Raw genomic sequence first — 17,905 nt, 5'->3', positions numbered from 1 at the left:
CCTGAGGGACCCCTGTGGTTAATTGACAAGGGTCGGACTCGGACCCTCTCCAAGTTACCCTGTAGGTACGGTCTTTGAGGTATGAGGTGAGGAGGGAAAGTGCAGAGCCTGAAACTCCAAGTTCTTGGAGAGTGTGTAGGAGGATCTGATGGTTCACCGTGTCGAATGCAGCAGACAGGTCCAAAAGGATGACGACAGAGGAGAGGGAGGCTGCTTTAGCCGTGTGCAGTTCCTCAGTGACAGCAATGAGAGCAGTTTCTGTGGAGTGACCTGCCTTGAAACCAGACTGATGCGGATCCAGAAGGTTGTTCTGATGGAGATAGCAGGAGAGTTGTTTAAAGACAGCGCGTTCAAGTGTTTTAGACAGGAACGGGAGGAGAGAGACAGGCCTGTAGTTTATAACATCAGACGGGTTGAGAGTGGGTTTCTTTAGGAGATGATTTACTCTTGCCTCCTTGAGACTGTTTGGAAAGTGACCAGAAGTTAGAGAAGTGTTGATGAAATGGGTGAGAAACTGTAGAATATCAGGAGCGATAGTCTGAAGGAGGTTTGAAGGGATAGGGTCCAGAGGATCATATGTAAATGTATTGATTTTATTGGGTGTAAGTAAGATTTAGTAGATCTGTTTATGTATAATATACCTTTATGGCAGTTTTTTCACTGGAGTCTCACTTATTTCTGTATTCAGGTCTTTACAAGACTTCTGATCTGACAACATGGAAATACATTTTAACTGGAAATTATACACTTTATATTGACAGCTTTCTGTCACGACTCAACTTCTCTACGCCTTCCCTTATTAATGATCAGCTTTCCCCAGTTTCTTTAAGTCTTGGTCATACATGTTCTTTATCCACTAAGGCTACAAAGCTTGTGTTGCAAGCAAATAACACCGTAAGAAAATAAAGACCGAAAGATGATATTTTGTAATGTTTATTTGTCATGTAAAGCTCCAGTTTGTTCACATACAAACATCAGTGAAGTCTGTTAAATGACTAGAAAACCAACCAGGTTTTCTGGTACAGATATTCGTCCCATGCGGTCACAGACTACAGATATGCTTTAAAACACAATTCTAGACATTTTAAGAGCACAAATTGTTAACATTTTGATGCAGAGGAAGGTCCTTTGAGGTAACAGTCATCATGATAGTCTCCAAAGCTATACACATAATGAGGAAGAAGCATCTAAGGATAGAGGGTGTCATTTTTCTCATACTGATATTCTGAACAATCTGTGCTGTTGTATTTGCTGTAAAGTGTCTCTACTGTAGGCTATTTTTATTATATGTACAGCACTTTGGCTCCACCAAAAATCGTTTATAAATGTGCTATATAAATAAAACTTGATTTGATCTTAAAGTAATCCAACAATTACCAAGCAGATAAAAAGATTTCAACGAACCACTGACACAGCAGTATTGAAAACACCGTTTAGCCCACTTTAAGTCCTTTTAAATGACTTCAGTCGATTTAATCTGCAGGATTGTAAGGAAGCCTACAACTTCTACAGAGTATGAACATCCAATCAATCTGTCAGGGGGACAAATATAAATCTGTATATATATATATCTATATATCCGTTTCTTCTCCGTACCCCTCTGAGAACAGACAGTTGGTTGTGTTTGCTTTAAGTGTGATTACATCTGAATATCCTGAGTGTTTAGAGTATTGAGAGGTCCTGATAATTTATTCCGGCAAATTATTCTGACCTCCTAATTGACCTTTCCGAAGATTATTGAGTCTATGTAAGTTTGCTGCTTGGCTCAGATCCACCAACGTCAGCAAGATCTCACCTCTACTAACTTCCCGAAGAACCAAGGTTTCAATTAACTGCTGTTTCAATTCAGACAACTCTTTTTTAATCTGTTTAAGCGATCCCGAAGGATTTTGATATCAGTAAATGGAGTGTGCTCCTACCTAAGTGTGTGTGGCAGGGTGCAATCTTACCTTTGACGCAGGAGAGGAGGGCACAGGTGTCTTTTAAAGGATCCCAATCCAACAGGTGGGATTCAGTTTATTTGAAGAAAAATAGGTCCAAACTAATACAGGGTTTTTACCTTCTCTCTCACAACATTATAATCATACTAACAAAAACACCGTGCTGTGATCATGTTCAAATGAAACTTTAATTCACAGTCTTACATTTATTACCAAAATGTTTTAATTTCAACTGCCCATTTCAGTTGTGACATTTTAAAATTCTCCCGATAGAATTTAGAGGTATTTCCTCGTAAAAGACCGGGTGACAATAAAAAGCGCATTCAACTTTTCATTCACCCATTTATTCACTTCAGTTTTCATACACTTTTTTCCGACACAGACGGCGGATTAACACTCAAAAACCCATTCCTGTCCGCAAAATTCGAAGGAAGGTCCTTACAGGTCGCGGGTATTTATAATTTTCAAACACTTTCTCTCATCAAATCATTCCACTCAGCCAACAACCAATAAATTCGAGAGATATTTACCCCGTCTAGAAGGACCTTACCGAGAGCTATTAACCCAGCTCTGAAGCACACAGCCTACCCGGAGAGAGTCTACCAGGGGTCACCCCCCCTCTCTCGCGCTCTCTCAAAAAACCAGTCCCTTTATGCTAAAAAAACTGGATCCTAAACCCAAAAAAACAAACTCCTCCTCTTCACCCAATTCAGTTGAAAACTGCGCCTGCGCACTAATGTACAAGGCTAAACATGTCCCGACATGTTCCACAGCTGTTATGGGATAAGACACCCTTTCATATGAGGTAAAAAGGACATGAACTCTCTTTGGCCTCTAATGTTTCTCCCCTTAGTGTGAAGCCCCCCCTCCCTGTGGACTGCTGCCAGAGGAGAGGAAGAAAACTCAACCTAAACAACCCACTTTGTTTTGTTTATACTGTAACTATAGAAAAACCTAAAATATGAAGCATTTTTATTGTGGGTTATACAAGAATATAATTGATTATATTTGATTATAACTAACTTTCGTTTTTAAGTATTAAACATACTATGAAAACTCACAACACCCTCTTTTCAAAACGCAAAGTTATCAAAATAGCAACAGAAAAAATTGTAAGCATAGATACATATTCAAAAACCGTCAAGAAGCATTCTCATTATGGGTTTATACAAGAATATGATTGATCATGTATGATTTATAATTAACTTTCGTTTTTTAAGTATTCACTTCATACCATGATCTCAATTAACTTTCGTTTTAAGTATTCACTTCATATGAAGATCTCAACACCCTCTTTTCAAACGCAAAGTTATCAAATAGCAACAGATAAAATCGTAAAAACACATACATATTACATCCGTAAAACTCCACGCATCAATATCATGAAAAGTTCTTCAGTATGTGTAATCAGGACGACCTTTTGATGAACCTGGTGTGAAAAAACACCGAAAACATAGTACCGTACAGGAATGTCCTTGGGCGAGGGGCCCATCTGTTGTAGACTCCTAAATCCATGTTGCTATCTGATGTATATCCTTGACCCTGACCATGGAGGGGTTGCAGTTTTTCGCTGGACGACATCTCCAAACGAAAACCAGATAACTCGGTCGACAGTTGTTATGGATTTTTTAGACCTCGTAAATAATCGCTCATGACTTTGTGACAAGGTCAATGAGTCCCCACACAATGATAGCACAAACGAGGAACCAGAGGCATATGAAACAGCTTAGCTGGCACTGGCTCATGACATCCTGTGTGTGCAGTGTGAGATTAGGTGTATGTGGTGCCAGTGTGGTGCTGGTGGTACTTGTTGTCGTCTTTCGTTGGTGACTAGGACACATCACTTGTTGTCGTCTGTTTCTACCGTCTCTCCTGGCCTGTGACTACGACCTTGCAGTGGCTGGCGTGGACCCACGTGGCTCTCTCGGTGACCTTGACCGCTGTCTGGGTGATGAGGAGCACCTGGTAGGGACCTTGCCAACGGTTGGATTTCCAGCTCTTTCTCCGGAAGTCCTTGACCAGCACGAAGTCGCCGGGTTGGAGATGGTGAAGTGGACCAGTGGCAGGGGGTAGGTAGGGTTGCTGCTACCTGGCGTCTGATATCTGACCATGCAGTTATCAGGTAGTCGTCATCCTTTCCTGGGAAATCCACTGCGATCTGAGTGGCTCAGCGGGTAGAGATGCAGCCTGTCCCACAGAGCTGGAAGAATCATCCTCCTTCTCTGGCGGGGTCATAGGTGACTCAGCCGCTGATCCATTAATAATTGTTTCAATTGAAACAATTTCCCCCAGGAATCCTTCCAAGGGGTCTGGTACTCCATGTTCCTCTGGAATGTCTATTGACAGCAAGGACATCTTTTTGGCTTGGGCACCCGGGGAGACCTCTGAATCAGATCACTTTTTTCTCTTACGAGTCTCCTCCTTTTCACCGCTTGCCCCTTCCGGTCCTTCTGCACAGGTTTCCTGGGTCCAGGAGTCTACTTAGCTTCACTTGAGGCACTGTGACTGAAGTTTCCCCGCTAGGCAGGTTCAAATCCTCTTGGTAGATTGCTGAGGTATTAATCTCAACAATATAGCTAAAATCAAGTTTAAATCATTTCTCTGATCCATAAAAAGTTGTTTCAGTTAAAATAAAAACTTCCCCAAGGGTTTTCTCAAGAGGGTCGTGTATTCCATATTGCTCTGTAATTTCTATACACAGCAAGGTGATTATTTCTCCTCTTACTCAGTTGGCCTCTAATGGCAGAAAGCACTGGGCCATAATTTACTCTTATCAGTTTAACGACCTGACAGCCCTACACCTTCATGCTGTGTGAGAACCAGCAAAAAAGAAGGAGAGATGTGCTCAAAAAAAATCAAATTTAAATGAATACTCTTTTTAGGGTGTAAGCGTATATCAATTAAAAATAACTGGAAAGAAAACTAATAGTGTAAAGTTAAAAAACAATGAGAAAAATAATATAAAGGTTATTTTCCATTTCCTCTTTGATACTGAGGTATTCTCCATTCAAGCTCTAATGATCCATATCCTAATAGACAGAGTTTCGTCTTGCCATCTTCCTTTGCATAATTCACTATAGATTCTAACAGTTCTACTGCTAAATCCTTTGCATTGGAGCTATTGCTTGTTACTCAGATTTAAATTCCCTCTTTTGCTCTATAAAATATCCCTTGGTACAGAATTTACCAAGACAAATTCTAACTTATTGCGGGAAGATCCCACAAAAAGCCATCCTCTCCTGTGGAAGAAAGCACATTAACTGCCACGTGTGTGTGCAAAACATGTCATGTGATGTGAGACTGATAGCATCAACAGTGGATGGGTAGGCCGCAGTCATATTCCTATCTGGATTCTAAACTCAGTTGGCTCGGGTGAACCGGTCCTCTCTTCTGGAGTGAAACTACTTTCCCAGAAAATTGACTTCACTGTATCCAAACCTTCTGATTTAGTTTTAAGCTAACCCTTCTCTGGACTTTGCCCCTTTCTGGTCACCCATACACGATTTCTGAATTTAAACGGAAAAGGTGTGATAGTTAGATATGACCTGACCTTTGCCCTAGGTAGCTTTTCCATACATATAGAAATATATTCAGCCTTGTCAAATTGATTGGAATGTCCCAATTTGTTTTACAGTTTTTTATACTCCACTCTTTGGCTGCTCTAATGCCTGATACTTATATGGTAAAGACCAGATAGGTGTGATTCCCTTTATCCTGCAAGGGTGACAAAAACTTTCTCATTTTTAAAGTGAGTGACATTATTCATTCCTATTTCCTCAGTTTTTAGGAAAAATACTTATATGTTCCGCCATTTTAGCAGACACTGTGTTCCAGTTGCTCTGGTCAGAGGATAAACATGTTTATGACTCCCTCCAGTTATCAAAGGTCACAAGGAAATACTTATTCCCACTGGGAGTGCGGGTCAGAAAAGGACCTGCTTATGTCAGCACTAAAAATGGTTAGTGGTCCTTCCTCTATTATTTTAAGATGCTCAGGATGAACTTTCTTAAACCCATCCACCTCTACACATTGAAGACATGTTGACCATGTGTGTTGTAGGTGCAATCGCAGTTTTGGTAAGAGGATTTTATTGTGGAGACAATATTTTCTCATCTGAAATAGGCCCACATGGCCTAAACTGCTGTGTAATTCACGCACAACCTGAGGAGCTTCTTCAGGTGGTACGTGAATGCTTCCACCCTTTTTCCATATTCTAGGGAATATGGCAGTCAGGTGGTTAACTCGTCCCGTGCTTTAAGCAAGGTAAAACTTCTCTATTACCCTGATAGTTAAATTATATCTTATCTATATGGCTACAGACATGATTCCATTCTACATGCCTGCCTTTAACTCTGCAATAAGACCCTCAATAGATGGGCAGGTGTCAGCGCTTCACCTTTCACATTTTTGAACTGCCTTTGTTTCCAATTATTAAGCTCTTCTTTACCCGCTTTTTAATAATAATCACTATCAGTAATAATACGGATGTGTGCTATTTTTCCTTTTTTAGCAAAAGGAAGTCCTTCAACAAATGGCCTTTTCCTCAGCAGGCTGTACCTGGTATTGCACCCTTTTTCTTGCAAAGTACTTCACCTGAATTAGTTTTCATTATAAAGGCCCAAGTGGCTGCTTGGTCACCTTTTCGCAAACTCCCCTCTGTAAACAGTGTTATCTGTGGAGTAGTGGTTTTCTGTTCGGGTTTCAATGTTTCCCTTTGTGGCTTACTTCCTGTGGTCCTCTGCACCCCACATCTGGATCAGACATTATCATCTTCTATTTTCTTCATCTACTCATCATTGTTTTTGCTCCCTAAACAGTTTGTTTAGTAGCTTCAGATATTTAAAAATAAAGAGTGTATATGCACATTTTGGTACCTTGAGACATTTCCCTCAGGGCTGGATACATTTTTAATGCAAGTGCAAGATGCTTCTCTTCAGGTGATAATTTTCCCTCTGTTCCTGATCAAGTCATGGACATGAATAACACAGATTTTCTATCACCCTGGTTCCTTATCTCCACATTGTTAGTTTCTGAGAATGGGTCTCAACATACTATTTTGGTTTATGATATTTGATATTATTGTTCTGGTGTTAAGATAATTTTTTGAATCTCCCTCTTTTCTTAACAACTGGAGCTATGTCTATTTTAGATCCGACTTGGTAAAGAGTTGATTTATTCATTGGTGAGAGGAACACTATTTCCCTTGTGCTGGGTGGGGGTGGGTAGCCTGCTTTGGGAGAGTTCCTTAAAATCTCCAGATCTTCCTCTGTGCTGAGGCCATAAAACTTTTAATGGTCTTTCGTGGTCTGCTCAAATTTTCTTCCCCTCCAGAGGTCACGCCTGTCTTTGACCCCGTGTGCTGCGTGTTTCTGCAGCACCTCGGGAGCAGAGAAAAGAGGAAACCTTTTTTCCAAAAGTGCATTCTCCTTCATGAGAAAAATAGCACCACATTTAACTCTCCCTGACTTGTCTTTAAAGCGTTCTTTAAGGCTTGAATTGAGTTTTCCGTTGTGTAACGGAAAATCCCATTCCCAAACAGGGGTCAAAAGTAAATAGTTTAGTTGATTTTGGTAAAGTATTTGAGCTTTAGCTTCGCAAAAACTTTCTCATATTAGTTTTGAAGATATTTTTGGGACTTGATATCTGCTGATAGTTCCCACATAGGTTTTTTCTTAAAAGTACATTCAAAACAACCGTTATTTGTGGGTCATCTGATCACCACATCGCCTTCTGACAGTTTAATAGTCCTTATCATATTATCACACTGTTATTGCATGCTAGGACCTATTCTCTTTGCCAGAGCTACTGCTATTTCTCCTGCATGTTTTAGCTTCCTATTAGCAGGGTTTATTAACATGGTTTGTTGATCCAGTTTAAGATTTTCAATATTTGACATTATTTATTTCCAACATTCCTTTTTCCTGAATATCATGTCTAACAATGTGGGTTTTTTTTTTTTTTTCTTTCTAGGAGTAGTAGATGGGATACTCCTAAATGGCATTTTTTGAGCTTTTATCCCTGTATGGTGGAGATAGGGTCTCAAACATTATACCACCTGCTTGTTGCTCTCTGTCAAACGGTAGTCTGACAGGAAAGTATTTTGGTCGCGGTACGCCCGTGGGTCTGGGCTAAGCTGACCAGGGCGGGCAGAAGCTCCGGATTTTGCTTCTGTGTATCCCCCCTGTGTGGTTGGCTCCGAGTCATTAAAAACTGCGTTCTAACCTCGTCCGCCATTTATTTTTGTTTGTTTGTTTTAAAAAACAACACAAAAATGTATTTAAAGGGTTCAAGTTCACTCTTTTATACACATGCAAGTTCCTAGGCTTTACTCTCGACGGGTGTACAGTCCGACTATACCGTCACTTGGTTCTAAGTTCTCTTTCTGGATTCAGTTAGTACATGCGGGTACCTCAGCTAAGAGTTTTATTTACCGAGCTTCGAATTTTTTAAACAGCATAGGTACCTTTAGACCTATGTTTATCTTTATTAAATCTCCTATTAACTCTTCCCCACGTTATGTTTTAACGCAACAGTTCAAACCGCAGCTCTTGGTCAAGTCCTACCTATAAGTTTCAAAGTAATTGGACAAGTACTGAGCAGTGCTCCTACGGCTGACTTCACTTTAGCCACCTAAACCTGTGTTAAAGGGACCACAGGCTTCTCAATTTGACTAGGGGAAAATGAACCTTCTTTAGCTTCTTTAATCAGACAGCTATATCCGATATAATATAACCCTCAGTCCGGTGCAATAGTATTAACTTAAATTACTACACTTTCAGGTTTAATTATATATATTCTAGGATTTGGGGTAGGTATTTTAACAAGACTTTCAGCCTGTATTTCGCTGATTTGTATTCATCGACTTTTTTCACTAGGTCGTTTTGGTTCTTGTATTTTGACTCTGTAAAAGTATTATTTTTCACAGAGCCCCACGTTGGGCGCCATGTTTAGAGTATTGAGAGGTCCTGATAATTTATTCCGGCAAATTATTCTGACCTCCTAATTGACCTTTCCGAAGATTATTGAGTCTATGTAAGTTTGCTGCGTGGCTCAGATCCACCAACGTCAGCAAGATCTCACCTCTACTAACTTCCCGAAGAACCAAGGTTTCAATTAACTGCTGTTTCAATTCAGACAACTCTTTTTTAATCTGTTTAAGCGATCCCGAAGGATTTTGATATCAGTAAATGGAGTGTGCTCCTACCTAAGTGTGTGTGGCAGGGTGCAATCTTACCTTTGACGCAGGAGAGGAGGGCACAGGTGTCTTTTAAAGGATCCCAATCCAACAGGTGGGATTCAGTTTATTTGAAGAAAAATAGGTCCAAACTAATACAGGGTTTTTACCTTCTCTCTCACAACATTATAATCATACTAACAAAAACACCGTGCTGTGATCATGTTCAAATGAAACTTTAATTCACAGTCTTACATTTATTACCAAAATGTTTTAATTTCAACTGCCCATTTCAGTTGTGACATTTTAAAATTCTCCCGATAGAATTTAGAGGTATTTCCTCGTAAAAAGACCGGTGACAATAAAAAGCGCATTCAACTTTTCATTCACCCATTTATTCACATCAGTTTTCATACACTTTTTCCGACACAGACGGCGGATTAACACTCAAAAACCCATTCCTGTCCGCAAAATTCGAAGGAAGGTCCTTACAGGTCGCGGTATTTATAATTTTCAAACACTTTCTCTCATCAAATCATTCCACTCAGCCAACAACCAATAAATTCGAGAGATATTTACCCCGTCTAGAAGGACCTTACCGAGAGCTATTAACCCAGCTCTGAAGCACACAGCCTACCCGGAGAGAGTCTACCAGGGGTCACCCCCCCTCTCTCGCGCTCTCTCAAAAAACCAGTCCCTTTATGCTAAAAAAACTGGATCCTAAACCCAAAAAAACAAACTCCTCCTCTTCACCCAATTCAGTTGAAAACTGCGCCTGCGCACTAATGTACAAGGCTAAACATGTCCCGACATGTTCCACAGCTGTTATGGGATAAGACACCCTTTCATATGAGGTAAAAAGGACATGAACTCTCTTTGGCCTCTAATGTTTCTCCCCTTAGTGTGAAGCCCCCCCCTCTGTGGACTGCTGCCAGAGGAGAGGAAGAAAACTCAACCTAAACAACCCACTTTGTTTTGTTTATACTGTAACTATAGAAAACCTAAAATATGAAGCATTTTCATTGTGGGTTATACAAGAATATAATTGATTATAACTAACTTTCGTTTTTAAGTATTAAACATACTATGAAAACTCACAACACCCTCTTTTCAAAACGCAAAGTTATCAAAATAGCAACAGAAAAAATTGTAAGCATAGATACATATTCAAAAACCGTCAAGAAGCATTCTCATTATGGGTTTATACAAGAATATGATTGATCATGTATGATTTATAATTAACTTTCGTTTTTTAAGTATTCACTTCATACCATGATCTCAATTAACTTTCGTTTTAAGTATTCACTTCATATGAAGATCTCAACATGAGACTTCAGCTCTGGTTTTGGGCTCTGGTTTCACGTCCACTTTACTCAAAGTCAGAGAGATGTCTGACCTCAGAGCGCCCTGTAGTAGATCTCTCACTTCTGTCACGGCTGCTGTCACATCCTCAAAGTATCTCAGAGGATGGGTTTTGATGCTGGATGAGTTTCTAGATTCACTGAGAGGTGTCAGTGAGTTGTAGGTTTAAAAAAACCCACGGTGAAATGTACTGCTTGAGATCTCTTTCAGCTCAGTTTCTGTGTTCTTCAGCTCAGAGATCTCCTTCTCCAGATTCCTCCGAAGATCTCTGACTCGACTTATTTCAGTTTCGTGCTCAGTTTTGATCTGCTGCTTCACTTCTGATCTTCTTTTCTCCAGGAGACGGATCAGCTCAGTGAAGATCTTCTCACTTTCCTCCAGTGCTTTATCAGCAGAGCAGTTGATAGCATCCTCTTCCTCTTGAAGCGGCTTCACCTCTTCCTTTCTGTCCTGCATCCTCTGCTGGGTTTTCTGTAGACTCACATTGATCTCTTTCTGCGCCCGAGACCTTTTGAGAGTAAGGAGTTCAGTCCTGTTCAGCTGCTCCACCAGGAATGATAACATGGTGTTTTTCACCAGAGCAGATCTGGGTGTGAAGGCCTTCCTACACTGAGGACAGCTCTTCTTTTTCTTCTGTTCCTCTCCATCCCAATAGTTTGTAATACAGTCCATGCAGTAGCTGTGTCCACAGGGAATAGTGACTGGATCTTTCATCACATCCAGACATATCCAACAGGAAATGGAGTCTAGGTCCAGCTGAGATCTTCTCTGTGCCATCTCCCCTCGTAGCAGTAACTGAGAGAGAGTTTCTGAGAACAGATGAGTCCTTGCTCTGGTTTAAATACAAACTCTGATGCTCTTGTCCCTTTTCATTGGCTGATGTTCTACCAATCTCCAGCCCTACCCGTTGGTCACACCTATCTTCACACCTGCATATCAGTGAGGAAGAAGGGGGAGGAGTCATCAAGCCTTCGTACATTTTAGAACAGTTTCTCTTAAAGGGGAAGTACATCTTATCTTTTACATCATGATTGATTGATTGATTGAAAGTTTATTAACAGCTTGTATATTGGGTACAGTACAGTACAGCTCAAAACATACAATTGTTAAAGGCCCTGTCACACTGTCCCGAAATTGACACCCGATGGACACACGAATATGGAATTGTGAATTTCGCACGAAGATGGCCCCGAACCACACACGAAGGCAACATTTACATTACATTTAAGACATACAACTGCAATGAAAGTACCAAAAACAATTATGTTACAGTACTATGATACTGTACTGATATCTTCAGACTTTGTTCTTTACTTTATCCGTCGTTATATGTAGAAAATATTACGTTTTCTCCGTAATGTTGTTTCCATAACAACAACAACTTCCTGTCAACTCTCCTTCAAAATAATATATTATATCCTTTTTAGTTTCACAGAACACAAATTGGGTTATTTACATAATATATTTACATGATTTTGTTGTGCAATAAAACAACCCGATGGACACACGATAAAGGAAATGTTCAAATTCGGCTGTGATCGTAGCAACATCTGGCCATTCGTGAGGGCATCTTAAGCCTTCGTATGACCGCCGGTGGAGTTTCTCAGGCTCCGGCAGCAACTTCGTGAGCGGTGGCAAAATCTTTGGCATGCCAAAAAATTGCCGAAGGACCTTGCGAAGGTTCATTTTCGTGTTGAATTCGTGTGTCAATTGTGCCCTTCGTAAGGCCATCGTGAGGGCATCTTGTTATCATCGGTGCCATCGGGCATTCGCCCCGATCAGAGTGAGGGTGAATGCACCGATGATAACACGAAGATGACACGATTTGACAAGATGCCCTCACGATGCCTTACGAAGTTGCCGCTCACGAAGTTGCTGCCGGAGCCTGAGAAACTCCACCGGCGGTCATACGATGGCTTAAGATGCCCTCACGAATGGCCCGATGTTGCTACGATCACAGCCGAATTTGAACATTTCCTTTATCGTGTGTCCATCGGGTGTCAATTTCGGGACAGTGTGACAGGGCCTTTAGGAGATGCAGACCAGAGAAAGACTTTCGTCTTGTTTACATCAGGGTCCCCCATTTCCAATTCATCATATCATTTAAGACATATTTGACATACAGATGGCTTATTTACAATTTACATTTTAGATTTTCTTCTAATACATCCTAACCGGACATTTAAGACATACCAAGTCTACAGATATACAGTTAGTAACAGAGTCTAAAATGCGAGTATATACATAGATGGGGGGGTAGCTGTCCATTGAACGACAGGTTGAGATTTGTACCATTACCGGGGCCAGTTTTGCAATGCTCTCCCCCGAAGGTGCTCTTTAAGAGAGGTTTTGAAGGTAAGTATAGTTTTACTTTCCTTTACAGTTGTGGGAAGAGCGTTCCACCTTGATGTGGCATAATTGCGAAACGTGTATTCCCCCTTGCTTAACAAAACATTCACTATATGTCTTTATGTAATCATGTTTAATCTCAAGTTTGAAATACTAGTAGTTAATTATTTCTTGGTTGTAATAAAAAGATGCATGAGAAACTGATAATAGAAATCAGCTGGGTTTCTACTTTATTAAAAACATATCAGCTGAGTTTTGAACATTTCTGAATGAATGGCATTAAGGCCGACATATTTCTATATCTATCTAGATATAAATTGTAAATATGTTATCTGTATGCCACACTGTGTATGTTTCAATAGGGGCTATTCAAATAATAAAAAATTGCAAACATCAATACTCCAGAGATGTGCAGAATTGTGAAAAATGGATGGTCTATTTTGAGCTCACAACCCATCCTTTGTCCCTTACCATGCATGTTTTTTTGGTAGTTATTATAAGTTCTAAGGACAAAATGTCTGAAGGAGATACAGTAGGGATTACAAAAGTTAAAGTCACCTTACAGTTGTTCAGCTGCAGAGCTCTCTTTAGTTGAAAACACAAGCAGAGTGCACCTATATCCATATATCATGATAAATGTGCACCAAAAGATGGATGAAATATACATTTGTATGAAATTATTCAGACATGTAAACATCAAACTTGGTTCATAGCTGAATTATGTTGGAAAATATGTAAGAGTTTGGGAACAGGTTCAAAGAGTCAAAGAACAGGTTTTGTCAGGCAGTGTGAGACGCTGAACGACTGCACCTTAAGAAACTCCAGTAAGTGAACGACTCTGAAAGGGTCTCAAACTCTCCACTAACGACGAGCACCTGGCCAACGACCTGTATTATTTTAATGTAGGTTTGAAAGACAATGGGACACAGAGGGACGTTAGCAGGCTGTTCAAGAGACGCTAATGTACACCACATGCTCAAACAAAAGACTCCAATCATGTCTTATGGTAATACTTTGTCTTCTCCTTAGTTGTCCTATAACGCTGTGAAGTTGAAGATTTGTCCACATTGAAGACAGAATGGGGCGACTGGAGGATTGTTGACATCCACCTGGATCACTCATCTTCTTCTATATAGACGCATGATCTTTTTATCTTTCTGAACTTGGAATACCTATGTTGTAAATGTATTATCTTTTTAATTTACGCACAACATGTATTGCTCGTCTGTCCGTCCTCTGTTGATCTCCTTGATGTTAATACCCCATTAACTGTGCACTTTCTTTGGGAGTCCTTTAATAATGTTTTATTCTCTACTTATAATTTTGTTTTTATACATTTATTTATTTTTGTGTTTATTTATTAATGTATTTTTGTCTCCACATTTATTTATTTATTCCTGTATTTATTTCCACATTGATTTATTTCAGTTGTTCACATTTATTTATAGTTTTATATATATATAATGTTCCTGTATTTATTCATGTGTTACTCATGTCATGTTCTGTCCTCCATACCTGTGTGTTCTCTGAAGATTGATCAGGGATTCTTTTCACAGAATGGCCTCACACTCCTCACTCCAAGTTCACCATGAATATATCTGTACCAGTCGTACATCATTTGAGCTTTAACAACAACATTCATTACATGTGACATGTCAATTGCTTTAGCTGCCAATGCCTGTTGATGTATCACACAGTGATAGTTTACAAATGGTGGAAAGTTTGGGTCTTTTTTGCACAGCGCAACAAATCCTGAACGAACACCGAGCATCGCTGGTGCCCCATCGGTTGTGAAAAACACTATTTTATGAATGGGAATCTTGTACTGACGAACATAGTCCTTGAATGCCTTGTACACATCCTCACCCCTGGTTCTTTCTTTCAATGGGATTAGGGCAAGAAAGGCCTCCTTGACAGTAAAATCTGTGAAAACCATCCGGACAAACACACCTAGCTGGGATGTGTCTGTGGCATCGGTAGACTCGTCAAATTGAACTGAAAAGTATTCCGAGAGAGACAAGTCTTTTAATACTTGCTGGGATACATCTTCGGACAATGACTCGACTCTTCTGGCTATAGTAGGTGCACCAAGTGGTACACTTTTTATCCTTGCTTTTATGTCCTCTTTGTTTTTGAAATCCGCAAACAAGACGTCAGCTGTGGCGCTCATTGTTTCTTTTATCATCTCACCATCCGTAAATGTTTTTTTGTGCTGAGCCAAAATGGCTAATCCGGAGGGACGTTTCTGTAGCTGCATTGCTCTTTGCTGTTAGCGCGATGAAAAGCGACTGCTGTGCTTATAGTCCTCTTTTCAGTTCATCAATTATTTTGGTTATTAATGCGCTGTTGAGTGGATATGAGTCTTTGAATTTACCATGGGTGCTCGCATGATGGCGCTCCATGTTGCCCCGTTTCGCCAAGGCTACCGCCTGTTGGCATATGAGGCATACAGTCTTCTCTTCCGCTGATGTGAAAATAAATTCATGCTCCCATTCCGGGTGGAAATAATACGTTTTTGATTTATTTTTCGCCGGACCCTTAGCCATATCGATGTTGGTTAAAGATTAGCAGAACTTGGTACAGTTTAAGTTACTCCTCAAGATGACCGTTAAGATACCATTTTTAAGGCCATGGGCATCATGAACTGCTTCGTGAGCGACATCTTTGAGCGCATCGCCGGTGAGGCCTCTCGTCTGGCTCACTACAACAAGCGCCGCACCATCACCTCCAGGGAGATCCAGACCGCTGTCCGCCTGCTGCTGCCCGGAGAGCTGGCTAAACACGCCGTGTCTGAGGGCACCAAGGCCGTGACCAAGTACACCAGCTCCAAGTAAACTCTGCTGCTGACATACCAACAACACAAAGGCTCTTTTAAGAGCCACCCAACCCATCTATAGACGTGTTCCTCTGTTTTGAATAAGTGTCATGCACGATCCATGACTCAAATAGATGATATGTAAATCACTTTATATTATGTTGTGTGAGCTTGTATCTCTACAGCACTTTGGTCTGAAGGTTTTAAAGTGGTATATAAATAAAGTTGGATTGAACTTGACATGACCAGCTCCAAGTAAACTGCTGCCGCTACTGCTAAAAACCAACGGTACTTTTAAGAGCCACCCACTTCATCTAATGCTGCTTTCTTCTTACAAAGTGTCTAATATACGTCAACAGTTTTTTTTACAGTTTTGTTTGTATTATACATCATATATGTGTTAAGTGCTGCAAATATAATGTATGTACAGTGTGTGTGTATATATACACGAATGAGAATAGGTTTTATTACCAAGTAGCTTGTTGACACATACAAGGAATTTGCTTTGGTATATTTGGTGCATACAAAGACAGAATGAATAATACCTAGCAAAACTATTAAAATCTAAATATGAAATAAGAGATGTCCTCAAAATATAAAGATAAGATACAAAAATAGACATTACACAAATTACAACCTACACAAATAAGTTACAACTGATGATCATTTTCTCCCCGTTAAATGTTTAGCCCAAACAGCTGCATGTATTTAGGTGGGTGTGTAATTTGAGTTATAATACCAAATATATTATTTAATAAGTTAATTACACACTGTAAATAATCATTAAGTATGACACCTTTTTGAATGTCTTAATGTTCTCTACATATTGAGACTTTCGCTTCTTAAATTACAGGAGTTTATGTTCATCTTTGAACGGGTGAAAACAATTTCAGAAAATTCAGTCTCATTCTGAAAAGAATTCAGGCGGCAGACCGACCTGTTTTCTGATTGGACGATCACAGTTACGGATCAATCTGACCAATGAGCGTTTAGCTGCGCTCCTATATAAACTGGTGAGAACGGTGATCAGGTCACTTTCTTCTAAACATCAAAGAATAATCACATAGAAAATGTCTGGTCGCGGAAAAGGTGCAGGAAAGGTCAGGGCGAAGGCCAAGACTCGCTCCTCCCGTGCCGGGCTCCAGTTCCCCGTCGGCCGTGTCCACAGGCATCTGAGGAAGGGCAACTACGCCCATCGTGTCGGTGCCGGAGCCCCGGTGTACCTGGCCGCTGTGCTGGAGTACCTGACCGCTGAGATCCTGGAGCTGGCTGGAAACGCCGCCCGGGACAACAAGAAGAGTCGTATCATCCCCCGCCACCTGCAGCTCGCCGTCCGCAACGACGAGGAGCTGAACAAGCTGCTGGGAGGAGTGACCATCGCTCAGGGAGGCGTGCTGCCCAACATCCAGGCTGTGCTGCTGCCCAAGAAGACCGAGAAGGCTGCCAAGAAGTGAACACCCCGATCCCGCTTCAACAAACAACAAAGGCTCTTTTAAGAGCCACACACTTCCAACTAAAGACATTTCTCCCCCTTGCCCTATATGCATTGATGTGCACAACATGTCATGTTACACCAAGTCACCCAACTAAAACACCCACATTATAGAGCAATATACAATTGAAACATAACCCTAAATTACTATTAATGATATCATCTATTGCAGGTTGTAGCCTCTCTAAAATAAAGCCTTATTTCAACTAAAGCAAACTCCTTTCACAATTTCCTTCGTACATCCAGCAGGTTAATCACCACATTCTCAAATGAATAGCGGTGTGGTTTCTACATCTGTCAGTCCACATAAATAAAGCCACAACGTGTGTTGGACCCATCATTAGTGTTTAACTCACTTCACACTATATCAGTATTACTTATTGGCAGGTGTCTGCAGTTCACCGATCAATAGCGTACCGTAGCATTTAAGCACTCGATGGTATCTTTATCCCACGCGCACATTGAAATGAATAACAGGTTATATTTAGTTCCAGCCTTTATCCACCAGATGTCAGTGTTCACCAACTAATGTTTGGAGCACAACGAAAATAGTGGCTCTATTGTAGTGGAATAAATATTAACACACGTGTCTTTCTAACAGTTATTTATTTATGTTGTATTAGCATTTTAAGAAATGAGGTACATCTAGTACATATATTAATGAAGTTAATATCTTTTAGCCAATTAGCAGTTCTTTAATGTGACCATTGTTTATACCGTTAGGAGTTAGTTTAGTAGCTCTAAAACATACATGGCACAAGCTATTATACAGC

The 17,905-nt window shown here is 40.4% G+C and overlaps 3 protein-coding genes across 3 annotated transcripts; 2 read left to right on the top strand and 1 right to left on the bottom strand.

Annotated features, from left to right (window-relative positions):
* Positions 1–917: 917 nt before the first annotated feature.
* Positions 918–11,272, bottom strand: LOC117541164 (tripartite motif-containing protein 65-like). Its single transcript, XM_034208295.1, has 2 exons — positions 10,440–11,272; positions 918–1,654 (listed from the first exon to the last, which is right to left on the bottom strand). Exon 1 carries the CDS (start codon positions 11,251–11,253, stop codon positions 10,642–10,644), a length of 612 nt encoding a protein of 203 aa, XP_034064186.1. The 5' UTR covers positions 11,254–11,272; the 3' UTR covers positions 918–1,654; positions 10,440–10,641.
* A 4,183-nt stretch (positions 11,273–15,455) lies between these two features.
* LOC117541167 (histone H2B 1/2) lies at positions 15,456–15,711 on the top strand. Its single transcript, XM_034208299.1, has one exon. The coding sequence runs from the start codon at positions 15,456–15,458 to the stop codon at positions 15,657–15,659; it is 204 nt and encodes a 67-aa protein (XP_034064190.1). The 3' UTR covers positions 15,660–15,711.
* Positions 15,712–16,677: 966 nt separating this feature from the next.
* LOC117541162 (late histone H2A.L3) lies at positions 16,678–17,343 on the top strand. The gene has a single exon (XM_034208292.1). The coding sequence runs from the start codon at positions 16,711–16,713 to the stop codon at positions 17,092–17,094; it is 384 nt and encodes a 127-aa protein (XP_034064183.1). The 5' UTR covers positions 16,678–16,710; the 3' UTR covers positions 17,095–17,343.
* Positions 17,344–17,905: the final 562 nt, after the last annotated feature.

The sequence above is a fragment of the Gymnodraco acuticeps genome, unplaced genomic scaffold (genome assembly GCF_902827175.1).
Source record: "Gymnodraco acuticeps unplaced genomic scaffold, fGymAcu1.1, whole genome shotgun sequence".
Taxonomy (NCBI): domain Eukaryota; kingdom Metazoa; phylum Chordata; class Actinopteri; order Perciformes; family Bathydraconidae; genus Gymnodraco; species Gymnodraco acuticeps.
The sequence above is the reverse complement of the archived record's forward strand: the minus strand, read 5'-3'. Positions and strand labels throughout refer to the sequence as shown.